The 27,789-nt window shown below is 42.2% G+C and overlaps 1 protein-coding gene, 1 long non-coding RNA gene and 1 pseudogene across 3 annotated transcripts in view; all 3 read right to left on the minus strand.

The window, feature by feature from the left end:
- Positions 1-16,601, minus strand: part of SASH1 (SAM and SH3 domain containing 1) — a 205,029-nt gene extending 188,428 nt beyond the window's left edge. For both annotated transcript variants that reach the window (XM_021072069.2, XM_021072066.2), the window contains exon 1: positions 16,244-16,601. In XM_021072069.2, coding sequence (XP_020927728.2) covers positions 16,244-16,378 — 135 coding nt within the window. In that variant the 5' untranslated portion in view covers positions 16,379-16,601. The remainder of the gene's footprint in view (positions 1-16,243) is intronic.
- On the minus strand, positions 6,094-14,489 carry LOC146405949 (uncharacterized). The gene is made up of 2 exons (XR_014844918.1): positions 10,618-14,489; positions 6,094-9,514 (listed from the first exon to the last, which is right to left on the minus strand). It is a non-coding gene; the product is annotated as an uncharacterized LOC146405949 (long non-coding RNA).
- Positions 16,602-27,233: 10,632 nt separating the features above from the next.
- On the minus strand, positions 27,234-27,328 carry LOC146405950 (U6 spliceosomal RNA; annotated as a pseudogene).
- Between the last annotated feature and the right edge of the window lie 461 nt (positions 27,329-27,789).

The raw sequence follows: 27,789 nt of genomic DNA on the forward strand, positions 1-27,789 counted from the left end.
GGCGTAGCTAAGTAGACAAAACAATAGATGTCACGGTCAGCCACTCCCAAGGGTGAGCCTTGGGAAAGAAAGAATACCAGCCTGTAGCTGAGGTGCATATCAAAGGAGAGATTCCAGTAAGCACAGACCTTTACATCTTCCCAGAGAAATGGTTTTCTGTACATCTTTTGTTCCTACCACCTTCCCTTTGTTGCCAGAGCTATATATCCTAGCTTCCCCCTTCACCTCCTCGGAGTGGTTTCTCGGGGCTCCCTGAGGTGCTGTGTCTCGGGCTTAGGTCCTAATTTCACCCCAAATAAAACTTAACTCTCAACTTACAAGTTGTGCTTTTTTCTTTTTTAAGTCAACAGCTTAAAACAGAAATGTATTATTTCACAGTTCTCGAGGTGAGGAGTCCAAAATCAAGGTTTCAGCAGGGCCATGACCCTTTTAAAATCTATAGGGGAATCCTTCCTTGCCTCCCAGCTTGGACCCTTCGGCATTCCTTGCTGCAACAGGTGCACAATGCTAATTCTTCATCTTCCTATCATTTTTCTGTGTCACATCGTCGTCCCCCTGAGCGTGCCTGTGTCTGTGTCCAACTTTCCCCACTTTGGATTAGGGTCCACTCCACCAACCTCCTCTTGATTTGATTAAACCTACAGAGATCCTATTTCCAAACAGGATTGCATCCTGAGATTAAGACTGAGGGTTAAGTCTTTAACATACATTCCTTGGGGGGATACATTTCAACCTAAACCACCACCTCGAGCGGTTACAGGAACAAAATGAGGAAACACATGGAAAGAGCTTAGCGCTGTCTTTGGCACATAGTACATAACCAATCAGTATCAGCTGCCAGCCACAGTATACTTTTTTTTTTACTTTTTTTTTTTTTTTTTTTTGTCTTTTCTAGGGCCACACCTGCAGCATATGGAGGTTCCCAGGCTAGGGGTCAAATCAGAGCTACAGCTGCCAGCCTACACCACAGCTACCGCAACGCCAGATCCAGGCCATGTCTGCGACTTACACCACAGCTCACGGCAACGCCAGATCCTTCACCCACTGAGTGAGGCCAGGGATCGAACCCACAACCTCACGGTTCCTAGTTGGATTGTTTCTGCTGCACCACGGCAGGAATTCCCAACCACGGTATTCTTATTATTTCTAGGTCACCCAGTCTTTCTGCCCCATCGCATCTTCACTAAAATGGCTTTACAAACAGGTCTTTATGGCAGTCAAGTTTCATGAAGAATCTTCCAACTATGGCACAGAAATACAACCTCCAAATTCCTTGAGGAACAAAACAATAATTACAATGGTTGACTGAGTAGTAAACTGTAGAGTGTTCTTTGTTCTGGCCACCGAGCTCTGAGGCTTCAAGGAAGCGTGGAATGCAGAGCTGTAAGAATCAATAAAGGACGTCCCTCGAAGAATCTGCTGACAACTGAACTTCTAAGTTCCCTTGGTTTGCAGGAGAAAAAATGTTTGAGTCTCTCTGCCACACTCTCCCTACATTGCCACATAAAAATATGCTTCTATTTTTTACATAAAAGTCCATAAAAGACGACAGAGACAGAAAGCACTAGAAAACCAGAGGCCAAAGAACCAATTAATTGACTGCTCTATGGTCTAAAGGAGTAGTGACTTAAATTTAAATTTAAGAAAAAAAGGTAATCACCCTTTTCTTTTTCTTCTGAGTTCCAGGCTAGAGGTCCCATCGGAGCTGCAGTTGCCAGCCTTCACCACAGCCATGACAGCACCAGATCTGAGCCACATTTGTGACCTACGCTGCAGCTTGCAACAACATGGGATCCTTAACCCACTGAGCGAGGCCAGGGAACGAACACAAACCCGCATCCTCACGGACACTAGTCGGGTTCTTAACCTGCTTCACCACAACAGGAACTCCTCATCCTTAATTTTTAAAAGATACCTTAGGAGTTCCCTGGTAGCTCACTGGGTTAAGGACCCAGTGTTGTCACTGATATGGCTCAGATCATTGCTGTGCTGCAAGTTTGATCCCTGGCAGAGGAACTTGCAATGCCATGGGCTCAGCCAAAAAAAAAAAGATAATTCAGAATGTTGGCAATATTCTTAGCTGTACAGCAGTCACTACCAGTCACATCCAAAGCACCACAGCAACACCGGCATGCTTTTTTCTAAGCTAACAGAGTTTTTTGGTTTTTCATTTTTTAAAGTTTTATTGAAGTACAGTGGATTTACAATGTTGTGATCATAAAGCTTGTTTTGACTGAGACCTTTGGAGGCCCAAGCAGGTAATGTGTGCATACCACCCCTCAGTCAATTTGCTAAGTCATTTTTCTACCCAAACAGCATGTGCAGCCTCATCAGTCCTGGCTGCCAACTATATTGCATAATTCAATACTTACTTATCTTGACCTAACTAGCACATTCAGGATTTAAACCAGTCTTGCTTTGGCTTGTTCCTTGGGTCTTTGCTGATCCTTTGGAACTATCTGTAATCTAGCACCCTTGAGCAACTCTTGCTCTGGATTTTCTTCTTTATATGTAAGGACTTGAAATAAAAACACCCTTAAACTTGTCTGCAAGTAAGTCCACAGGTATACAAATGAGAGGTGTGTGTGCTTTTTTCAAAATCTTGATTGTTTTTTTAAAAGATAAACCTAATATCATAAAACCAGACTGTTTTGCAGTTTGACAAACTTTTTGGCTGCCAACGGGAGAATCTGCTTTTGCCAGTGTTGTGAAAGTGGGTCTCCTGTTTCCCCCAGTTGAACAAACTGGAAGTTATGAGAACTAAAGTCTGGCTTGTCTAGAATTTGTGGCAAGCTGGTGACAGTGAGACACCGGTCATTTATGCTTCTCTCTGCCTCTTTGGAAAAGGTGAGCCTGCAAAATCTTGAATGTCTGCTGCAATGACCCACACCACGGCATCCAAGACTCAGACACCAGGCAGCCTGGATGAAAATGGGAAAACCCAGCTTGACCCCTGAACTCTGCTCAAAGAGTAGAGTTCAGGGGTCTGGTCTACAGGGGGATGGGGGCGGGGGGGGGCAATTTGAAAATATCTACAGGTAAAATAGATGAATGTGGGGAGTTTCCTGGTGACCTAGTGGTTAAGAATCCCATGTTGACACTGCTTCAGTGCAGGTTCAAGTCCTGGCCCAGATACTTCTGGCATGGCTCAGTGATGTCCCCCCAACCCCGCCCCAAAAATGAACTTAGAAAGCCTAGAATTTGCAGAAGCCAAATCCACCAGAACTTGTTGAATTATGGGTACTGAAATATGGGCAATGAGAAATGTCAGGATTGTTTGAAAAGGAAACCAGGAACCTGGAGAACTCATGAGGCTAGGAAACTGTAGCCGCCAACAAGACTGGGCTTCTGAAAGCTCTAAGGGCATTAAACCAGTCAATGCTTGTAAAGACACACTATGAAGTGCAAGGAATTACATGCCAATGTAAGTCTTATCATTTAATCTTTAGAGCAGTACTTCTTAGATGTGACCTGCTGAAAATCTCTTGGTGTTTAAAGGAGTGTACTCATTCTATTTGCCTCCCTGCCAGTTTCTACGGAAGCTCTTCCACCATGGAAGCTATCCTGCTTTTGAAAGACACAAGTTCTGGCATGTTCGACCTTTCAGTGATGGACAAGCTGAAAAGTCTTTGATACAGAATGGGGGGGTTACCATCTGCGTTCTGTTTTGTTGAAACACTACCCAGTTCTTGGCCAGGGCTAGTTATTTCACATGGATTTTACTGTATCTTTCATGTACCTTTTATGACTCATTTGACACCTATTTACTTTAACGCTCATCTCATAACCTCAATGTCATAATATCCTAATCCGGGCAGATCACTACCACGCATCAGTGTCATGAGGGGCTTTCATTAAGTCACCACCTGGACACCACATGTGAAGTAACTAGAAGCCCTGTGTGCAGAGGCAGTAAGGATCTTTTCCCATAGACTATGTCCTAAGGCGATACTTTGGTGGACAGTTTTCAATAAAGCTGTAATTCATGATGAAGTATGCTTTAAAAATGAAATGTTTTATCTCACCGGCACGAAATGTTCATTTTCCCGGACTTTCTCAACGTTTCAAATTCCTTCGGATTTTCTGTAGATGCATAATGAAGTTACCCCAGATTAAAACGTATGTCAGTGGCACCTTTAGTCATTCTTCCTCAAACCACAAGGGATTCCATTTTCTATCATATTCACACTGATGTGTGTTTACAGGTTGCTTTGAGCTCTGGTGGGAACATGACCATATGATACTTTAATAAATTTTTTTTTTTGCCTTTTTGCCTTTTCACCTTTTCTAGGGCCGCTCCTGCAGCACATGGAGGTTCCCAGGCTAGGGATTCAATCGGAGCTGTAGCTGCCGGCCTACGCCAGAGCCACAGCAACACAGGATCCGAGCCGCGTCTGCGACCTACACCATAGCTCATGGCAACACCGGATCCTCAACCCACTGAGCCAGGCCAGGAATCGAACCCGCAACCTCATGGTTCCCAGCCAGATTCGTTAACACTGTGCCATGATGGGAACTCCTATAAGTTTTTGATTGGAGGCTGAAGATTCCTAACTAAGATGCAAAAATACAGAATGAATGTTTTGCAACCCCAACAGAAACACTAGTTACTTCAATAAAGTCCCGGGATAATATTCTCCAAAAAAGTTCAAGACAACGAAAATAGATTTTATACATCCACATGAGTCCAGCACTCAAAAAGTAAAATCATTGGTTAAGTAGATGCTTTCAATAGTTTACATGTTTCTAAGAAGTCAACTTAGAGATCTCATGTTATTGTGTTACTCAATCACTAGAGACCTGAAAATAGCGGCCTGGACACCACTTGGAACAGAAAATACGTTTTCATTACAAATATCTTCTTGCCTTCAGAAAACCCTACCTCCTCACAAGTTTTATGCATTGTCTTCCTTGAGTAGAGACTATTCTTTTCTTGTTCTTTTTTTTTCCTTTTTGTTCAAGTATCATTGACTTACAGTGTTATGCTTTCTGCTGTACAGCAAAGTGATTCAGTTATACATACGTGCATACTCTTTTTTTAAACCATTATATGTATATTCATTCTTTTCCACTATGGTTGACATAGGATATTGACGACAGTGCTCTGTGCTGTTCAGTAGGACCTTGTTTATCCCCTTCGTGTAGAAGAGCTTCCATCTGCTAATCCCACCCTCTCACGCCATCCCTCCCCCAACCCTCTCTCTCTTGTCAATTACAACCTATTTTCCTTGTCCATGAGTCTGTCTCTGTTTCCTAGATAGGATAAGTTATGTCATATTTTAGATTCCGCACATAAAGGATATGATATTTGTCTTTCTCTTTCTTTCTCACTTACTTCACTTAGTAGGATAATTTCCAGTTGCATCCATGCTGCTGCCAATGACATTATTTTATTTTTCGTGGCTGAGTCGTATTCTGTTTTATATACATCACATTTTCTTTTTTTTTTTTTGGTCTTTTTTGCTCTTTCTTGGGCCGCTCCCGCGGCATATGGAGGTTCCCAGACTAGGGGTCTAATCGGAGCTGTAGCCACCAGCCTACACCACAGCCACAGCAACTCGGGATCCGAGCCTTGTCTGTGACCTACACCACAGCTCACGGAAACACCGGATCATTAACCCACTGAGCAAGGGCAAGGACCGAACCCGCAACCTCATGGTTCCTAGTTGGATTCGTTAACCACTGCACCACGACGGGAACTCCTAATCACATTTTCTTTATCCATTCATCTGTTTATGGACATGTAGGTTGTTTCCATATCTTGGCTATTGTGAATAGTGCTGCATAGGAGTGCATGTATCTTTCCAAATTACAGTTTTGTCCAGATATATGTCCAGGAACAGGATTGCTGGATCACTGGGTGACTTTATCCTTAGTTTTCTGAGGAACCTCCTTACTGTTTTACGTAATGGCTACATCAATTTACATTCCCACCAACAGTGTAGGAGGGTTTCCTTTTCTCCACATCCTCTCCAGCATTTGTTATTTGTAGACTTTTTAATGATGGCCCTTCTGACCAGTGTGAGGTGGTATCTCATTGCAGTTTTGACTTGCATCTCTAATAATTAGCAATGTTGAGCATTTTTTAAATGATTTTTATTTTTTTCACTATAGCTTGTTTATAATATTCTGTCAATTTTCTATTGTACAGCAAAGTGACCCAGTCACACATACATATATATATTCTTTCTCTCACATCGTTGAGCATTTTTTTATAGAATATTTTCCAACACCTATGTCCTAACATGAAACCTGAAGGCTAATACTTTGAAGCAATTTATGTATTTATTTTTAAATTTTGTATTCTAAAAAGGACATTTGACATAAATTAAATAGTTAATGCCAATCCTAAATTGAACACGTGGAATCAGATCATCCCTCCATTTAAAGATGAGACTGCAATTAATTAAGGAAATCAATTCACATTCCAACTAGATTTAACTATCAACAGTTAATAATGAATACTTATGATCTGCATACCATCTGCTATGCTCAGTTCTAGTGATTTAATTAATCTTACCAGACTCAATGATGCCGCTGGCTATCACCCTCATTTTACCGATGAGGTAACCAAGGCACAAAGTGCTTAAGGAACTAACCCAGGTCACATGTCCACTAAATTTCAAAGCCAAGATTAGAAACCAGTCTGATCTGCTTCCTTTGCTTTTAACTGCCCCACAAAACAAACTTTCAGTTTTTTAAGAGGTATTTAATTAATTTTTTTTGTTTCTAAATGTTCCCATTCTGTTACTCTTCTCTCCATTAAAACAAAAATTTAACTATTCTCTTCTTATTGACTCCATTTAAAAAAAAAAAAAGACTCCATTTTTTTTTTTTAGCAGTTCAAGACTAGCAGCTAAGTTGAAGGAACGTACCGAGATTCCCAATATATGCATGACCCCCCAAACACGCACAGCTTCCCTCATTATCATTATCATTATTATCACTATCTCCCACTATGATATTGTGATTTATAAGAAATATATACTTGGTCTTCCTCCCAGTCCTGGCATGGCTTTCCAAATGCTTGGAATTTAGAGTGACAGGAGTGTCTTTTGTCATTCATGGGGTATGCTTCAGAGCACACCAGAGTTGACACTGTGGTGACTTTGGGTGGGGTTCCTAGATGGCCTGGGGTGGAGCTGGTCACCAGGAAGACCCGGTGATCACTGGTAGGAACTTTCAGTCTCACCCCATCCCCCACATCCTTAGGAGGCAAGAGCGGCTGGAGACTGACTTCAGTGACCAAAGGCCAATGACTTAATCAATCAGGCCTATAGAAGGAAGCCTCCATACAAACCGAAAAGCACAGAGTCTAGAGAGCATCCAGATTGGTGAACACGTGGAGATTCAGGGAGAGTGGTGCCCCAGAGACCACGGAAGCTCCTGAAGCTCCTTGCGCCTTCCCACAGACCTTGCCCTGAGTTAGATCCCGTTATAACAAACTGGAGATCTAGTAAATACATGGGTTAATCTAGTAAGTAAGTTGGTTTCCTCAGTTCTGTGAGCTGCTCTAGCAAATTAATGCAATCTAAGTGGGCCTTGCGGGAACCTCTGATTTATACAGGCTGTTGGTCAAAAGTCAAGCAACAATCCAGGACATGCAACTGGGATCTGAAACAGGGGCAGCCCTTAGCCTGTGGAATTTGACACTCGATAGCGTCAGACTTGAATTAAATTTGTGGGAAACCTGTTCTGTGCCCACTGAGAAGTTGAGGACTGCTTGGTGGTATTGAAATAAACCCACAGTACTCATTGGAGCAGATGCACCTACCTTGTCCACACCATAATCACCCCTCCATGACCTTGCTTTACTGTGGCCTCTTGGTGTTGTGCCTGTATCTCCTCACCATTATAAAAATCCTCTGTGTTCTACCTATTCATCCCAGTGCTCCCCCACCCACCCGCAAACCCCTGGCAATCACTGATCTTTTCACTATTTCCACAGTTTTGCCTTTTCCAACCTATCATATAGTCTGAACAAAAAACCTTTTCAGACTGGCTTCTTTTGCTTAGTAATATGCATTTGGGGTTCTTCTACATCTTTTGTTGGCTTGATAGCTCATTTCTTTTTGGCACTAAATATTATTCTACCACCATTCACCTAGAGAAGGACATCTTGGTTGCTTCCGAGTTTTGGCCATTATGAATAAAGCTGCTATAAATAGCTGTATGCAGGTTTTTGTGTGGACATAAAATTTCACTCTCTTTGGGTACATACCAAAGAGTGCAATTGCTGGACTGGATGGTAAGACTATATAGTTTAGTCTTAAAAGAAATTTCTACAGTCTTCCAAAGTGGCTGTACCATTTTTCAATTTCCCCCGCAAAGAACAAGAGTTCTTGTGGCTCCGTATCTGCTTCAGTGTTGTCAGCGTTCCAGATTGTGGCCATTGTTATAGGTGTACGGGGCCATCTCACCGCGGTTTTGTTAAAAAAAAAAAAAATTTTTTTTTAACCCTGGGTCTTTCCAAACAATTTGTGAAAATGTTAATGATTTATCTTATCTTATAAGTGAAGCCTTTAAAATCCTATGAAATGGATGCAAGCCTATAGCGATTTAGTCTTAAACTAGAATATTCCTTTCTTCTTTATAATAAATAACTTAATGTTGAAACACTATTTTTAAGAGCACCCAAAAAAGTAGAGAAACATTTTTTTACCTCTAGTTTGAAAAAAGTGTTGGTTTATAGTAAGTCTTAAGCAAAAGTATTCAAGTCCACAAAATTAACTAGGATAAATTTTTAAAGTAACTCCGGCTCAGGACACATACTAAGATTTTGTTGTTGTTCCGCCCTTCAGTGACACTTTCAGTTAAAATTACAATTATACCATTTATTCTTCTTTCACTTCTAATTCACTTTTAGTTTTGCATGCCAGAACAGAAAACGAAGCCACAACCAGGCAAGGGGTGATGTGTAGACACACTGGACTTTCCTCTCTCACTACTTGCAGTAAAACAAACAAACAAACAATGGATGAAGCAACAAAATCAGCCAGGAATCAAATCTGCATTATAAACACCACGGAGAGCTGCAAAGTGTCTCTATAGTCACAAGGAACAAAAGTCTACAGAGCATTCATTACCAACGCAAATGAATTCACCTTTTCACCAATCAGTTGAGAAACATGAAAGGCAACAGGCATCCCCTCAGAAAAGAAAGAATACTGATTAAAGAGAGGAAAAACAATCTCATTAGAATATAATGAGATTTTTGGCTTCTGAGTGTCCAAGATCCCCCAGTGCCTGGGTCCCCAGTCTCCGTGCTGGAGCTGTCTCTATTACATAACTTAACAAGCAAGAAAAAAATACAAGCTAGGTTATTTCTTTTTTTTTTTTTTTTCTTGTCTTTTTGCCTTTTCTAGGGCCGCTCCTGTGGCACATGGAGGTTCCCAGGCTAGAGGTCGAATCAGAGCTGTAGCCGCCGGCCTACGCCAGAGCCACAGCAATGTGGGATCCGAGCTGCGTCTGCGACCCACACCATAGCTCACAGCAACGCTGGATCCTTAACCCACTGAGCAAGGCCAAGGATTGAACCCTCAACCCCATGGTTTCTTGTCGGATTCATTAACCACAGCACCACAACGGGAACTCCCAAGCTAGGTTATTTCTATGAAACATCTCCATTCATAAAGAATCGATGCTACCAAGTGAAACATCTTATGAAACAAAAGGTGGGACACTGGACGGCTAGCTGGCTAGAAGCAAAGCTAAGGAGGAACAGACTCACCAATTTTGGGTCTCATTACCAATTTAAATGAATAAATACATAAGCATACCATCTGAAAAATGACAAATCCAAGTCATCATCAAAATACATTTTACTTCAAAATCAATCTGAAGGCTTGGTTATTTCTATAGTCTTAGTCTATACTCGCTGGTATTAAACGGCACAGTTAATTTTTAGAGCTTTAGCCTGGATCCATCTAAATGCATTATTTTGAGATCAATTTTGTTTCTTCCCTAAGGTAAGGATTGTGTAAACCATGGGTAAATACATCATACATACATCAAAGTGGGATTATGACAGTTAAGTCTGAAGCAGAAAGTACGCTTAAAAAGAATACATTAAATGGCTTAAAGGCTTAAATATAAGACATGACACCATAAAACTCCTAGAAGAGAATATAGGCAAAATGCTCTCTGATGTAAATCATACCAATGTTTTCTTAGGTCAGTCTCCCAAGGCAATACAAAAAAAGCAAAAATAAACAAATTAGACCTATCAAACTTAGAAGCTTTTGCAATAAAATAAAATAAATAAATAAAATAAAAGACAACCTATGGATTCGGAGAAAATATCTGCAAAGGATGCGACCAACAAGGGCTTATACAAACAGCTCATACAACTCAATAATGAAACAAGCAAACAAACAATCCAATGAAAAAAATGGGCAGAAAACCCAAATAGACATTTCTCCAAAGAAGACATACACAGATGGCCAACAGGCACAGGAGAAGATGTTCATCATCATCAGAGGAGTGCAAGTCAAAACGATCACCTCACGGGAGTTCCCATTGAGGCTCAGTGGTAACAAACCCGACTAGTAACCATGAGGATGCAGGTTCGATCCCTGGCCTCGCTCAGCGGGTTAAGGATCCGGTGTTGCCCTGAACTGTGGTGTAGGTCTCAGACGCAGCTGCAGCTCTGATCCCATGTTGCTGTGGCTGTGGTGTAGGCCAGCAACCACAGCTCTGATTTGACCCCTAGCCTGGGAACTTCCATATGCCATGGGTACTGCCCTAAAAAGACAAAAACAAAACAAAAACAAAACTATCACCTCACACAGGTCAAAGTCTACAAAGAACAAATGCTGGAGAGGGTATGGAGAAAAGGCATCCTCTTAAACTGTTGGCGAGAATGTAAATTGGTGCAGCCATTATAGAAAATGGATTCCTCAAAAAACTAGAAATAGAATCACCACTATGATCCAGCAATCCCATGCCTGGGCATATTGTAATTCAAACAGATTTTTGTAATTCAAACAGATACATTCACCCCCTATGCTCACAGCAGCACTGTTTACAATAGCCAAGACTTGGAAACAACCTACATGTCCATTGACAGATGAATGGATACAGAAGATGTGGTACACATATACCATGGAATACTACTCAGCCGTAAGAAAAGAATGAAATGACGCCATTGGCAGCAATATGGATGCAACTAGAGATTATCATGCTAAGTGAAGTTAAGTCAGAAAAAGAATGACAAATACCCTATCCCTTGTATGTGGAACCTAAATTATGACATACACTTAACAGAAATAGACTCACAGGCATAAAGAACGGACTTATGGTTGCCAAGGGGGAGGGCGGGGGTGGAAAGGATGGATTGAGATTGGGATTAGCAGATGCAAACTATTACATACAGAATGGATAAACAACAAGGTCCTACTATATAGCACAGGGAACTATATTCATTATCCTATAATACAGTATAATGGAAAAGAATATGAAAAAGAATATATATGCGTAAAAACTAAATCACTTTGCTGTACAGTAGAAATGAACACAACCCTGTAAATCAACTATATGTCAATGAAATAAACTTTAAAAATAAAATTCAGCAATTTGTGAAAAAATATGTGTTTCCTGGTGTGAGAAATTATTAACATTTCTTTTTTTTTTTTTTTTTTCCTTTCTTTTTACAGCCCCACCTGTGGCATATAAAGTTCCTGGGCCAGGCATCAAAGGGTAGCTGCAGCTGCGGCCTGCACCACAGCCACAGCCACATGGGATCCACAACCCACGGAGCGAGGCCAGGGATCAAACCTGCATCCTCATAAAGATGGTGGATCCTTAAGCCACTAAACCACAACAGGAACTCCAAAAAATTCATATTTCCATGGGATATGTTAGTTTCTTCAAAGGAATCCACCAGAAAACGAAATGCTACAGTGCTTGCTTGTTCCCGAGCTCAATCAATTTGCTTATTTGAATTTCTTCCCATCTGTCCCGTCTCAAGGTAACATTGTCTTTCATACTATATTTATGCATTTATGTTTGGGTGATAAATTATTTCATAAGTTTTGACAGCAAAAGGGCAACGACCTCAGCCAGAACTAAAACACTTAACTTTGCCTTTGGCAAACTGAAAATCAGGGGATGTGCATTCTGGTCCTTAGGTGACCTTAAGGGCCCTCTATTCCTCCTCTTCAAATGAGGGAGCTGATTTCCAAGGTTCTTTAGTCAGTGCCTCCCGCTTATAAAAGCCAAGGGCTTTCAGCGGACTCTCAGGAACGTAAAATTAGGATGAAATCAGAATATCTGAAAGCGAGGCTGACTCTCAGCTTCCAAGACCTAAAATTAAGTCTTTAGCTGAAGGGCTTAACAGAAAACTCTACCCAAGGAATATGTAAATCACCCAGCGGTCCTTACAAAGGAGTGTGCATGTTAAAAGCTCCCTAGGAATCCCACCGACTTCTCCCCTCCCCCACACTTGGCCTAAACCTGCAAAGCCAAGGAGGGTCTTAGGAAGGACGGGGACTTCAGCAAAGAGCAAGACACAGTAAACCTAACAGATGACTTACCCTGAAGATAAACTTAGATAAACCTACTACCTTCTTTTCGGTAGCTTGCACAGGAATTAGAGTAGGGTTAGGTCCTTTGTGCAGAGTTTGTCTACACAATGGATAGTTTCCAAGCTTTGCTAGGAAATGGGTGTAAATTGTAGGATCTTAGCAGGGAAATGTAAGGTTTGGGGGAGGTGCATCTTGCAGGATCCTGCAAACAATAGTCACTTACTAACTCCCTTCCCCTCCCTAGCCAGTGAACAAGGACTTTTAATGGCGGGACTCTGCTGTAAGACACCCTCAAATTCTAGAAGAAAAACTTATGAACCATCACCACTTACCAAATGGATACTCCGGGCTGAAAAATAGGATCCACCACATCTGATAACCTCAGCAATTTCTACTCTTAAACCCCCCCCCCCAAAAAAAGAATGTTTTGTCTGCAACCATGGAGTAAAGATAAAAGAGTACAAGCCCAAAGGATTCTAACTTGTTCTCCACGGAAGTCTAAGCATGTCCCCAGGAAAGGTGATGGGCTTTGAAAACCCAGGCTGGCCACAGGCTGCCAGGTTAGAGAACAGAATAGCACATTCACAAGAAGGCCGTGGTTTAATGGCTCAGGGTTTACAAACATTTCGCAATTTGCCATTACGTTTTTCGGTGGAAGCGCCAGGATTGGAGCTTGCATGATGAAACTGTCCAAGCGGTAGCGTCAGCATCAGTAGAATTTATTCAAGTCTTAATAAATATACCCCATTAAAGCCAGTGCAGGAGTCTTTACAGAGCTGTATTTTGAAGTGGCTCACGCATTTGAGTACCTATTTTTCGTCTTTTTCATTCAGTAAAACCGCATCCTTAGCCCCAAGCCATGGAGGTAGAAACATGCATAAAACACTGGCCATGCCCTCCAGGCCCACACCATCAACAGTGTTTTTTCTCTTAATTCTAGATCTGTTTACATAGTCACTTATTAGCATGTATTCCTCCAAGCATGCTCAAACATTTTGCAAGCCATAAATTATACTATTACATATCTAAATAAGCGTTTTCTTAACAATTATCTAAAAGCAACAAGTTGGTGCTGAACTAAGCAGGACTGAATTAATTTAAATGCAAAATGTGTCCTAACGAACTACAGCATTTGGAGTGGATAAGCCCCAACAACCATCCCGTATTTACTGACGTCAAAGCCTCTGGGTAACACCCTTTCCTGGGGTTAGAACCAACAAAATCCACAGGGGACAAGTGGCTCTCACTGTTCTGCACCTCGGAGCTGTGCTCACTCACTTAAAAAAGTATAGTTATCCTACTATCGCCATTCCCCTCCTGAATATTGAAAAAAGAATCTTCCAAGTAGGATTTTCCTAAAATACTGGATGTGGTTAATTACATTCTCTCAAGTTGATCGGGGACAGTTACGGAACGCCACGGCACCAGGCTCCAGAATGGTGGGGGTCAGAGAACTGGGGTGCAATCTGACATAGCCACTCACAAAGTACCTGTGCCACCGATCAAGTTACTTCACTGTCTAGGCTGATAGATAATCCCCTATTTTAAACATAACATGAAGGAAATGGTGTCTTTTATCTCTGTAAGAACAGAGACAGTCAACTGCTAGTTTTGTGTCTTACATTCATCCTAAAACAGTTTCTTAATATAAACACTTCGATGGGAGCGGAAAAAAAACAGAATAAAGATCCTTTGCTCCTAGTGACTTCGTAAAGGCATGAACACACAGGTAAGCTATGTCTTCTTCAAGTGCATTTTACGAAGGAACAGTCTTGATGCCCAAGACTCAAAGGAAAATAAGACATTATAAAAGATGGGAAAACACGAGTGAATAATACCTGTCTGGGACAGTCTTTCCGTTCTTTCTGCCTCACACTGAACTATTAGCTCTGTAAGAAGTACCTATTTTCTTTTCTCCTGCATCTGCCTTTAGATAACAGGTTTGGGATTCTGGAGCCCCACCCCATCTTTTAACTCAGCCAAAGAACACTCTGCTACAACTGACCCAACAGCGCTGGAATCTGCCAGGGAAGGGAAAGCAAATTCTCAGAAAATAAATATCCCATGCCACCCCCCCCAAAACAACCCTGAGCCCACACTTTCCATTTAAGCAAGCCCCTCTAACCCTTCCCTCCTCAGCCCACACCTTACAATGTGATGCTATCAAATCAATTTTCTTAGTGACTGAAAATTTAGAGTAAGACCTAAGCAAGAAATAGCAAGCTATGCCTGCTGCCTGATAAACTTCAAAAAATGATCTATCACGGCAACTTTTACATGTTCATTGGGTTTTCTGGAATTTCACTGAAGGCCCACGCAAAAAGCACAAGTTAAAGAAATTTTTAAATGCACATTTTTAAAACAGTGGAGAATGAGAAGAGCAGATAGAAATCTTCGACCAACCTTTCCTGGCTCTCTATAGAGGAATAATCATAAATACCAATGGACACCTGAAAATGGAATAACTGGGGCTTTAGGACATCTGGAAAGATGAGATGCAGGACTATTTGCAAGAAAAAAAAAATGAGAGCTATCATTTATGAAGTCCAACTGCATACTGGTATGCTGAGCACAAGCTCTACTTCAACTTAGCTAAATCTCAGAGAGAAACCTAAGAAAGCAAACCTTTGCTTCACTTTTCAGGTGATGAAATAGATCAATAGGGTTGGCTACCTTGGCCGAGGTCAGGCAGTCAATCAACAAAAGGGCTGGGATGTGAACCCAGGCTAATGCGCTCCAAAGTCCTAGAGCTTAATTACTGTGCTGAGAAAGGTTTCATCATTCCCAAGGAAGAGCTTCTTTCTACAAACGACACTTCCTTCCATTAAAAAAATAAAAGACCTTCAAGGAAATCTACAGCCTCTTTCAATGATCAACACAACTGCCAATTCCAAATTTAAATTTCAGTTTAAATTCCACATTTAAACTGAGGTTGACTCGAGGAGTGGATTAAGATGTCTGGCTGTACTAACCCCCACCCACCTGATTCTAGTCTACCTACCCATCTACAGTTCCACCGAGCAAAACTACTAATTCTTCAAGGCACTGAACCCTGAACAAGCAAGCTAAAGCTTCATCCTCCACACCTAAAGACTATTTTTTCAGAAATTCTGCCAAACCTATGGGCTGTTTCAGTTACTGGACATTTCAAAATACATGACAATACAGATTTAGCAAAATATTTTTAGTCCCCAACACATAACAACAAATACCCAGTAAATCTACAAGTCTTAAAAACTGCAAACAGAGTAAGTAAACTTTTTGAGGTTCTGAGTAGGAGGTAATTGGTTTCCTCTCCCGGTCAGACAACAAATGGTGAAGAGATAAACATCAGTAACATCAGCCTCTTCCCAAATCCAACTGTGAAAGCACATCAGCCAAATACGGTTTATTTACACCCAGTCTTTGAAGGACTCTTTCTCCACACCAACTTCTCAGCAGGTGTCCCAGATTAAACTGTTGAATATCATACCCGATTGTTTAAAACAAAAAACAAAAAACTTTGATGTGATCCGAGGCGGCTTATTTTTTAATTAGGGTTTGAAATCCTAAACCGTGCGTATTTAACCCCCTAAGAACTAGAGCCGGAGAAGGAAGACTCGGCCGACTGGGCTTGCCGGGTCGGCGAGCGCCAAAGGAGCGCGGGGTGGCCGGGAGCCGGCCCGTCCCGGGGCCCGCGACCCGCCTTCCGCGCGCCTCGGCGGCCGCAGGTAACTCACCAGGATGCCCATCACGTCGGTCCAGAGCCGAGAGAACGCCTCGGACATGCCAGCGCCCGCTTCACACTCCGGCGCGGGCTCGGGCTCGGGCTCCGGCTCCGGCGCCGGGCCGGCGGCTCCCGCGTCCTCCTCCATGGCCGGGTCCCCTGGGCGCCCCGGCCCCGCAGCAGCGCGCGCCCGGCCCCCGGCGCCGGTCTCCGCCCGCCGCGTCACCGAGCCGCGCCCCCGCGCCGCATCCCCCGCGGCCTCCGACCCCGCGGGCGCCCCCGGAAGGCGCCCGCACTTCGGCTCGAGGTGGCGGTGGGCAGCGCGACTGACAAGTCCCGAAACTTTGCCGGCCCGGCTGGGCTCGGCCACCGGGTAGCAGGAGGCAAGGTTCGCACCACTGAGTTTTTCGGCGGGGAATCCTGGCAGCCCAGAAGCAATGCGACCCGCTGCAAAGGCGTCTCTTCCTGTAACCGGGACCGACTAAGTAGGCACGCGACTCATCACTTCCAGCAAGTCTGGGCAGGGCCCCGCCGGGCGACCGCGGTGGCTCTGGAACTTGGGGGGAACTCCCCGGGCCCCCTCTCTTCAAAATGAGTCCTTCCAGCTCCACATGACTCTCTCCCCGCGAAGCTAAAGAAAGCGTTTAGCAACAAAAGGTGCTCTGATGTCAGGCTCTTTGCATGGAAATGAGCCATAGACAGGAGAACAAATCGCCTGTTGAAAGAGCGGCCGCGCTTCTCCCGCCTGCACAAGTTTCCAATCACGCTATTCACTCAGACAGTTTTGGTCACAGAAACTCGAGAAAGTTAATCTTTAAGCTGCTCTTGAAAGAGTTCCCAAGTAGTCAGTGTGGTTACAACTGCACACCTCGCCCCTCCTGGAGTCAAGCGACCTCGGGAATTACAACTCTGCCTCTCTCAGCCAAGACCTGGAAAAACAAGTGTGAAAGCTTGGGCACGAGCCATTGTTTGTATCGTGTTTATTATGAGTGGGGACTTTTTTAGTTTCCGGGCGCCCCAAAGGCCGTGATTGCTAGGGGTGTCGGCTAAATAGGGGAGTTCCCCTAAAGAGGGGTAAGAAGCTTTGGGCTTCAACGGGTCCTTGACAGTAAGGACCTAGGGAAGGGCCCTTTTCAAAAGTCAGTGTTATGGTTGTAGCCATTTAACCAACACACTTGGGGCCCTGTGTGTGTGTTTTTGCAAGGACAAGATCCATGACGGATTTATTTTACAAGAGAAAGAGCCCTGTAGAAGTATTTCATCTGTTGTGATCCGTTCTTTACAAACCACTCAGAGAATTTACCCTGAGAGCTGACAATCCAGGTCACATTTGATTGGGTGTTTGATCATTTTGTGAAACTTTTCAGAAACCACGAGGAACCGCCCTTAGGTCAAAACGCTGTAGGGTACGAAAAACCAGGTAAGGTGCCCCCTGGGTTGGGGCGGGGGGTGGGGTGGGGTGGGGGGAGTCCTTGCTTGTTTTAGAGGCCTCTTGGTTGTGTGTGTGTGTGTGTGTTTCCTTCTGAGCCCACCACATTAAAGGAGGGCTGAGGGACCGAAGAGCGCTCGTCCTTGAAATCCCCTTCCTAAAAGCAGGAATTAGGGGGAATCAACGCAAATGGATGAATAGCCCTTAGAAGAAAGTGCAAGATTGAAAAAAAAAAAAAGTTTCAAAAGTAATTACGTGTATAAGCTTAATCCCTGATGACAACATTTTTGAAAAGAAAGAGAAAGAATGAGAAAGTTTTCCCTTGACAGTAAGGAGGCGTTGTGTTGAAGTGGAGTGCTGGGCACAGAATCAGTATGCCCACGCCTGGTGCTTTTCTGAGCTGAAGCTGGCCTTAGGCCAGGTATGTGTTCTAAGATGCTAGGTAGCCAAATAAATTCTCTAAAGCAGTGGTGGGCTTGTTATCATCAGCGCATTATTATTACATCTATAAAGACATGAACAGAAGTAAATGATGAGAAAAGGTAAGGCAACTGTTAAGAGTTGGTTTTACTAGTCTACTTAAGAATTTCAGTGTTTTAGCCACCTGGTACCTTACTCAATTCCAGAAAATACAAAGGACAGTGCTACCTCTACTGGGGACAGCTTGTTTTCCACATAAACACATTCTGACCAGTGACTGAGAATGAAGCCATACAAGCAGGATGGTGGGGGCAGCACCAGTCGGGAGTCCTTCTTCTTGCCTCATCAGATGACCTGAGGGCAAAGCATTTAACTTTTCTGTGCCACCTCCGTTTCCCCATTCTAGATGTAGCAAGGCCACACTAATTGCCACCTACCTCCTCAAAGGTGATATTATATGTCAGGGTCATCTAAACATAGGTATTATTTAGCCACAACCTAAACACACATATCAATATAATTAAATCTTAACCAGCATTTTGGAACTCAGAGCAATCAATCTACTCTAGACATTTAAGCTCCTTTTCCTGGCACAACCTAATAAATAGATAAGGAAATAAGTAATGCATTTGAAGGGGAATGTTGGTACCTATTAATAGGTTCCCAGGAGGATGGAGACAGACCCCACCCCTCGAATGTACCTTTTGACCTTGGAGACCTGCTTCGGACCTGGGTACAGCCTGCACAGGACCTACACCCTTCCCCGGAATGTGGAGCAGAGATTAACCGCCTACAAGGATTCACTGCCCTCTGTCACAGGACTCGACCACCTACCCCTCCCCACCTACTCCGCCCTTGAACTTCCGCTCCTCCTTCTTGTCGTTCTTGCCACAAGTTCCCGCCATGAACTCCCGGCACAGATTCCTGCCACGGATCCTTTATAAGCTTGGAACCTGCTCACAGTCAGGGCTGGTGCCATCTTGAGCTCAGCCCGTGCCCCTCTGATGCCTTCATAAATCTCTTTTGCTTTACCAGCTAGGCCTTGTGCATTCTTCCCTTGGCAAACCTAACACCTATAATTTTGTTGTCTGTATATAAATATGAGTTTTCGAACAGTCATTTTTCTACGTATAGAACATGTATCATTTTTTGACTGTCTTAAAAATGAAGCTGAACATTTTCACTTATCAGCTTCGTGATGCTTCTACTCAAAATAAATCTGATTACTTCTTCCAAATTGAGTCTTTTGGTGGGGGTGGTTCTGGTTTTTTGTTTTTGCTTTTTGCTTTTGTAATGATTTTTATTTTTTCCATTATACCTGGTTTACAGTGTTCTGTCAATTTTCTGTTGCACAGCAAAGTGACCCAGTCACACATACATGTATACATTCTTTTTTCTCACATTATCATGCTCCATCACAAGTGACCAGACATAGTTCCTAGTGCTATACAGCAGGATCCCATAGGAACTGAGTCGTTTTTCCTTTGATTAATGTCAATCTTCCAAAAATTCCTTCAGGGGCTTTTTTTTTTTTTTTTTTTACAAAATGTAAAGAATAATCAGCAACATCACGATTGCCATCATACTATTTCAGAGTCCCATAGGGTACCATTTATAAAGAGCTTTTTATAATAGAGTTACATATCCCATTAGGGTGGGAAAGGGCCTTGGAGGTGATCTGGATCAAATCTCTCATTTTGAGGATAAAGAAATGGGCTCCAGAGAATTTGAATTCAAGTGAACACAGCTACATGGAGCAGAAAAAAGTCAGATGGCTTTTGCTTTTAAAAGTTCTTTTAGGAGTTCCCTGGTGGCTCAGTGGGTTAAAGATCTGGTGGTGTCACTGCTGCGGCGTGGGTCTGATTCTGGCCTGGGAAATTCCACATGCCACGGGCAAAGCCAAAAAGAAAAAAGAAATATATATATATATATATATATATATATATATATATATATATATATAAAACTATACCATTGGATTGCTTTTTAAAATTAATTGGTAAAAGAAACTGTTCAGAGATACGTGAATGGAGCTCTCCAGATCACAGGTTCAGAGATGGATTTTAAAGGGCAAACAATAAAATATTGTAATTAAATGTATTTATTGGAATAAAATGTACTATCCATAAGAGTAGCATATGTTTCAGGAACACAGTTTCATTCAAACACTTGTTATTTTTCAGAGGCAATACATTTGCTGCAGAAAAAATGTGAGATAAAGCAGAGATTAAATCCAAAAGATTATAAATAGTCCACTTTAGTTTTTACCATTTTTGCTTTCCGAAATTGAGCAATGAAAAGAGATAAGCTCGTTTAGTTTTTGCCTACCATCGGCAGCCCTCTCTGGCACTCTAACTCGGGGCATTCCACAGTGCTTTAGGGGCACTAACTGTAAGGAAAGACTGAAATGCCAAAACATTTTTCCCCTGACAATCCCAAATAAATGTAAGTGTACAGGTTTTTCACAACTGCCTTCAAAGCAAGCCAAACCCCTGCTAAAGTAGTACCTGTTTAAAAGCTTCTTCAGAGTTCCCACTGTGGCTCAGTGGGTTAAAAACCCAACTGGTATCCATGAGGATATGAGTTTGATCCCTGGCCTCACTCAGTGGGTTAAGGATCTGGGATGGCCACAAGCTGTGTGTAGGTCGCAGATGGTCCTCTGATCTGGTGGTGGTGTGGCTGTAGTGTAGGCTAGCAGCTGTAGCTCTAATTTGACCCCTAGCCTGGAAACTGCCATATGCCACAGGTGTGGCCCTAAAAAGAAAATAATAATAATAATAAAGCCTCTTCATCATGGAGTATTTGGTAAGAGAGATTGAGCAAAGAGCTAAGAGCAAACCAAAGAGAAATGAAAACCAAGTGAAGACAGCCCAAAAAGGCCAAGGAAAGAAGGTAAATAAACCAAATGAGGCTGCAGGGCTATAAATACTTTTCTCTGAAATCTCTTCTTCCACTCTGATAAGCAATGTTACTAGCCTGGCCAGTTCAGTTTTCCTCTGTGTTGATGCAATGTAAACACCAAAGTTCTGCCTGGGAATTATTCCATCAGGCATAATACGATGTGACCGAGATTTCATTTTGCAGAGTCGGGTCAGACTACATCATTTCTAAAGCCCTTAGTGATTCTGAAATATGAGGGTTCTGAACTCTTCAGTAACACACATTCTAGACAAGAAACAAAAACCTCTGAGGGGGCTGACAACATTGAATTAACAATGTTTCAGGCAAAGAACCCAGAGACTTCAACTCACCATATAATTACTTCTGAACTAACACAAGAGCAGTGTCTCCTGTGGGAGCTGTGAGGTTCTGTGAGAGCTGACTGACACTGAAAACGAGAAACAAAAGGAAGCGTGGAGAAGGAATGATCTTTAGCATCATACTCTGTGCTATTTATGTTTAGCTTAGGAGACTGTAAGAGAGAAAAAAAAAAAGGAATGTGTTAATAAGAGATCAGAGATTATGTTAAATATTTCCCAATTGTGCAAGAAAAGTCTTAAAAGCACAGCTGGCAAGTATCAGGCACCAACCAAATTGCTTCATCAATCTTGTCTATTTTATAAACTTTACCCAATGAGAATGCCTCCTTGGCTGTCTCTCTTGCTTAAACATACTTGTGAAAAATACATTTTTTTCTATTCAATTTAAAAGCTCCAATTAAAACTATCACTCTGCTTCTTTGAAGTGCTGTAATGTTATATACACAGAACAAAAGATTCGCACTTACAAAATTAATCCCAGAAACCACGGAAGACTAAGAAGACTATTACAAATCTTATCCAGAATTGATGTATTATCTAGAATACTTTCAATAACAGATCATTTATAAATAAAATTGTACATATGCAAAATAATTTGCATATGACTATTAAATGGGAGGGCATTGAGCTGAGTGTAACATTCTGGAAAAAATACGTGTTGACATTAAAACAAAGGAAAGTGTGATATCCATTTTTACCACTCATTTTTTTTTAAAGAGTCACATATTTGCATAAATTACTTGAGACAACCATAAGTCTTAGTTGCATTGCCCAGCCTGATGTTAAGTCTGAAAAGAGCTTGGCTTTATTCTGTTCTATGACTTTCATGGAAGAGCCAACATTTTGGACCACAAGGAATGAGGCTATTACACCCCTTAAATGTACCTGTTGGCTGTTAAACAGAGGTACTCCCATTCCTGTTTCTGAAAAAAGAAGGAAGGGAAAAAAAGAAGGGAGAGAGAGAGAAGAAATCTTAACTTTCCTTTCTGCTATAAAGTTCTATCATTTTAGAACCTCAGATCCATGCATCTTTCTTCTCACGCGATCCTTCCCATGTATAGTAAATTTTTCAATCTCCCCTCAGTCATTCAAAGCCATTTTCCTTTCCTGGGTACTTTCTTTCAAATTGCATTTCCTGTAACACACACAGAGGCACGCGCGCATGTGCACACACACACACACACACACACACACACACACACAAAGGCTCAATTATCTCAATTTTTCTGAGCCGCCTTATACAGTTGAAGATATAAATAAATGAACTTGGTGAAGAACTCATCAAAAGAGGTAGCACCATGAGAATGTCTCAATGAGCTTCTCACATACAGAGATAGAAATTTGAGTGGCAGGACACTGGGGTCATGGTTACTTCTTTAAATAGTGCCTTGGTCAAGCATAGTGAAACAATTCCCTGTTTAGGGAAACGTAACATGCTCTGCTCCTACGGTTAGTGCTGGCTGGCATAAGGACTAAAATCTAAGAGAAGTATTAATATGGGTACGCAGGCACCAGATTTTCTGCACCATTTCCCTCTTAAGGAACACAAATATTTTTAAAGGAACAAAAAATGTATTGCCTAAGCATAATTTTTTCCTCTGCCTTATAAATGAAACAACTAGGTACTAGCTCCTCTTTATCTACTGAGTATTTTCAAAAATCAGATGATGTTGATTCCAACAGCAAAGAGACACAACAAAGGCCCCTTGTTCTAGAAATGAGGTCATTTGGACAGTCTATCCATTAAGAAAAAGCCTATTTTGCTTTCAGAGGTCACCTATTAGGGCAGGAAATCCATCTTTCAGCCAGTGGACTAACATCTGGCCTAAGTCTTCTGGGCTGAAATGTCAATTTCCTGGTCTAAATGGAACACACATGAAAGGAAAAAAGATGAAAAATACAAATCTTCATTTGCCAAAGAACTCTTCAAGAGTAGCATAGACAATAAGAATTACCCAAATAAGAGCTACTCTTCAGCGATCAAAACAAAACAAAACAAAACAAAAAACCCTGTAAAATACCTTTAAGAAATTTGTATTTCTTTCTGTAATAACTACTGAAAGGCAAAATTAAGAAGCTAAAGATTAATGATAGCCAAGGGACAAATCAACCATTCACTAGTAAATCCATAAATAAATCTACTTTAATTTAGAATGACTAATCACGATTCACGATAATTCATTCCAAGCTGGGTAAAATTTGCTTTTGTACTATTGGGGGCGGGGGTGGGGGGGTGCAGGTAGGAGTTTACTAACTAAATTAACAGGATAAAACTTTAAAAAGAGGAAAAAAAAAAGGAGGATGTTTCATCAACATCAGAAATTCTGTTACAGCCAGTTAAAAGTGCCATAAAATACCTCTTGTGTAATTCTTCTAAATAAGCCATTCAATTTATACTACTTTCTGTTCTCTTTGAGAATATTCCATAATTTTGACTAGTCTTTCCTACTGGTTCAAATTGGAGATATCTTGGTCCATCATTCATTCATTGATTCATTAGGCAACAAATATTGATTGAGGGACAGAGTTCCCTTTGTAGTTGAGCAGTTTATGAACCCAACTAAGATCTATGAGGATGCGAGTTCGATTCCTGGCCTCACTCAGTGGGTTAAGGATCCAGTATTGCAGTGAGCTGTGGTGTAGGTTGTAGATGTGGCTCAGATACCGTGTTCCTGGGGCTGTGGTGTAGAGGGGCAGCTGTAGCTCTGATTGGACCCCTAGCCTGGGAACTTCCATATGCCGCAGATGTGGCCCTTAAAAAAAAAGCAAAAAAAAAAAAAAAAAAAAATTGACTGAGGGCCCGTTATGTCTGACATTATGTTAGATTTTGACAAAACACAGCTCTGGTTTTCAGAAGCATCAAACGAGCCGTGTAAGGCGTTCCCTCGCGGCACAGCAGGTTAAGGATCCAGCATCGTCTCTGCAGCGGCTTGGGTCACTGCCTTGGCGTGGGTTTGATCCCTGGCTCAGGAACTTCCGCATGCTGCAGGTGCAGCCAAAAGAAAGGAGGGAGGGAGTGTAACCGCTTGTGTTTTTGAAAATAAATTGTTCAGTTGTTCAACTTAGGTTTATTTTATAATGAATGGTGATGTGGAACCTAGAAGGGGGTGAAAATTTAGACGGGGCAACTTTTCAGCCATGCTGCTAATCTAGGCGAAAGGCTACAAGGCATAACAATGCGGGCACTTTAGCAGGGGTACGTCAGTTCCTGTCTGATCCCACACTGCTTTTCCAGCCTGATTTTCTGTTATGATCCAACATAGAGTTACTCTGGGAGGCTCTTATCTACTTTCCCCCACGTTCTCTGTATTTCCTATTTTCTGCTTCTCTGTTTTGTTCAGACTGTTAATTTTTCCTGAAGTACTCCTGCTTTCTCCTTCCAGCTTTGCTGAGATATAATTGACCTATGACATTGCGTAAGTTTAAGGTGTACAGTGTGTTCACTTATATATTGTAAGATGATTGCCACCTTGGTGTGAGCTCACACCTCCATCACCATCATGTCACGCAATGACCATGACCATGACCGTGCCTTTTTTTGTGGTGAGAACATTGAAGATCTACTCTCTCAGCAGCTTTCAAGTATAATACAGCAGGATTAACTGTACTCACCATGCTGTACCTTAGATTCCCCAGAACTTGTCTTACAACTGGAAGTTTTTACCTTTTGGCCAATATCTCACCAGTTCCTCCACCCCTAGCCCCTTGTAACCACCATTCTACTCTCTGTTTCTATGAATTAAGCTCTTTTAGAGTCTACATATGAGTAATATCATACAGTATTCGTCTTTCTGACTTCTTTCACTTAGCGTCATGGTCTCCAAGTCCACCAATAACAAGATCTTCTTCTTTCTTACCGCTTAATAATATTAGGTGGTTTCCATATCTTGCCTACTGAGAATACTGCTTCAGTGAACATGGGAGTGCAGATATCTTTGAGATGCTTCTTCATTCCTTTGAATATATACCCAGAAGTAGAATTGTTGGATGAGATGGTAGTCCGATTTTTCATTTTCTGAGGAACCATACTGTTTTCCATAGTGGTTGTACCAATTTACATTCCTACCAACCGTTCATAAATGTCCCCTTCTTTCAGGTATCTTTATTTTTGAAAGAGTCCCAGGCGAGTGGGATGGGGAGCAAAGATTGAAATCCACCGGTATAAGTGAGAATGGAAAATTGACAAGGACAGAACTTGGGGAACACTAGCATTGAAGAGGACGTGGGGTAATGCCGTGTTGTCTGGGTGAGAGCGGTCCCAGGGGTAGGAAGAGAATCATGACAGCAGGATGTCAAGGGAGTTGAGGATTATAGGAAGGAGGGAGGGATCCACAAGGTCTGACCTCATGGAAAAGTCAACAGTATAAGTATCAACCTCATGTTCATTTGGGGGGGACTGGTAACTCTATTTAGCCAGTGAAATTTCAGTGTAGAAGAAGGAGTGGAAACTAGATGGAAGGGGACTGAGGAAATGATGGGAGAAAAATGGGTGAAGAAAGAAAACAGAAGGGACCATCAAGTTTGACAATGTGTCTAAACATATGAAAGATCTGAGCAAATATATAAGGTAAGCAGCACCTGTAGCGTGTGGAGTTTCTCAGGCTAGGGGTCTAATCAGAGCTACAGCCACTGCCCTACACCACAGTCACAGCAACGCCAGATCCAAGCTGCGTCTTCGACCTACACCTCAGCTCAGGGCAACGTCGGATCCTAAACCCACTGAGCAAGGCCAGAGATCGAACCCGCAAGCTCATGGTTCCTAGTCGGATTCGTTTCTGCTGTGCCACGATGGGAACTCCAAGATTGAAGATTCAACACAGAATACTACTAGATTAAGATCCTAGAGGAGATGATGGTGATGATACAAATGATTTAGATTTATTATTTTTAATTTATGGCCACATATACAGTTTATGGAAGCTTCCAGCCCTTTAAGCTCCTACACTGGGCTGGGGATTGAACGTGTACCTCTGCTGCAGTTGGATCCTTAACTCACTGCACCACAGCAGAAACACTAAAATAATTTACATTCTTGAGAAATTATTATTACCAGGTTTCTCTTGTACAGAGATCAGGCTACCCCTTTCCTGTTAACACATTTCCTACTCAATAATACCACAACATTGATCAGATTTAAACATTCTAAGAGAGAATTACTTTCTAGTCACATTTTCCTGATGCTAGACCCAGATCATCTTCAATGGGTTTTAGAATTTTCACAAATCCTCTTCATATATTTCAGTTCAATAAATATTTACCGAATGTCTACTCTGTATTAAACATTGTGGGATATGAAAATAAGTCACAGATTCTGATTTTGATGAGCTTAGTCTAGTGAGGGAGACAGATACATAAATATGCTCAGCCCAGTGTGATAAAAGAATCCACAGGCCCTTTATGAACTGAGAAACTGGATGGTCATGGTAGCCTAGAGGCATCATGGAAGGCTTCCTGCAAGAGGTTTCCTCTGAGTTAATAAATCTTGAAGGAAGGGTTGAAATTGGCCAGGCACAAAGGGGCTGAGCTGGTTTCAGACTATGAGAACAGTAGGTACATGGGCACAAAGACATAAAATATCATTATATGTTGGAAGAACTTGAAGCTCTCTGTTTTAAAAAATGCTAGTGAGCGCATGGCTAGACCCAAAGCTCAAAGAACAAAGCAGTCAGCCACATGGCACCTTGTCTGCTGTCAACCAAGGAGACCAGTCTTAAAGCTCTGTGAGAGCACAACCTTTGCATGTTAATACTTCATAATTTCCTTTCTGGGATGGTGCCTTCATTTTTCTTCCCAAGTGCACCCTGTTCCACTGACAGTCCCCAGGCTGCGTAGGTCATCCCACACCCATGACAACAGGGTCCACATGCAAAGCCATGGGCACATTAGGGAGGGAGAAAAATTTGGAACATCTCACTAATATGCAGGTCACACCTACCCAAAGGTCATGCTGATATTGTCTTTTTGTTTCCAATATTAGTACCTGCGCCACCCCCTTGATATTTCCTAGCAGCAGTACTAGTCAGCGCTATGCAGGGGACCTCCTTCTAGATCTCCCCACCCACCCTGGGATCTGAAATAATTGAGTCTCCCTAGCTCTCAGGGTCCCTCACTCTAAAATGAAGGGGGTAAAAAGATAATTGAGGTCTTTTCCATTTCTAATGTTCAGAAACAGCATGCGTGGGTGTTTCAGTACAGGACTGTCTTAGGGAGTGAGGAAGTAAGAAGATGCTAAAAGTTTGGGAAGGAGGAAAGGGGCTTTCCTGTCTAGTAGAAGGCATTTATATAATGTATAGGTTAAGCCATCTGGAAGATACTTCTTATAAGAAATGGCTTGTGCAGGCATTCTTTTTCTTTCTTTCTTTCTTTCTGGTTGCAGCTGCAGCATGTGGAAGTTCCTAGGCCAGGGTTTGAACCCCTGCCAGAGCAGCGACCCAAGCCACTGCAGTGAGA

The sequence above is a fragment of the Sus scrofa genome, chromosome 1 (assembly GCF_054392235.1).
Source record: "Sus scrofa isolate SSC_HxYL_T2T_F1_AM1 chromosome 1, Sscrofa_HxYL_maternal_Yorkshire_Landrace_v2.0, whole genome shotgun sequence".
In the NCBI taxonomy this organism is placed as follows: domain Eukaryota; kingdom Metazoa; phylum Chordata; class Mammalia; order Artiodactyla; family Suidae; genus Sus; species Sus scrofa.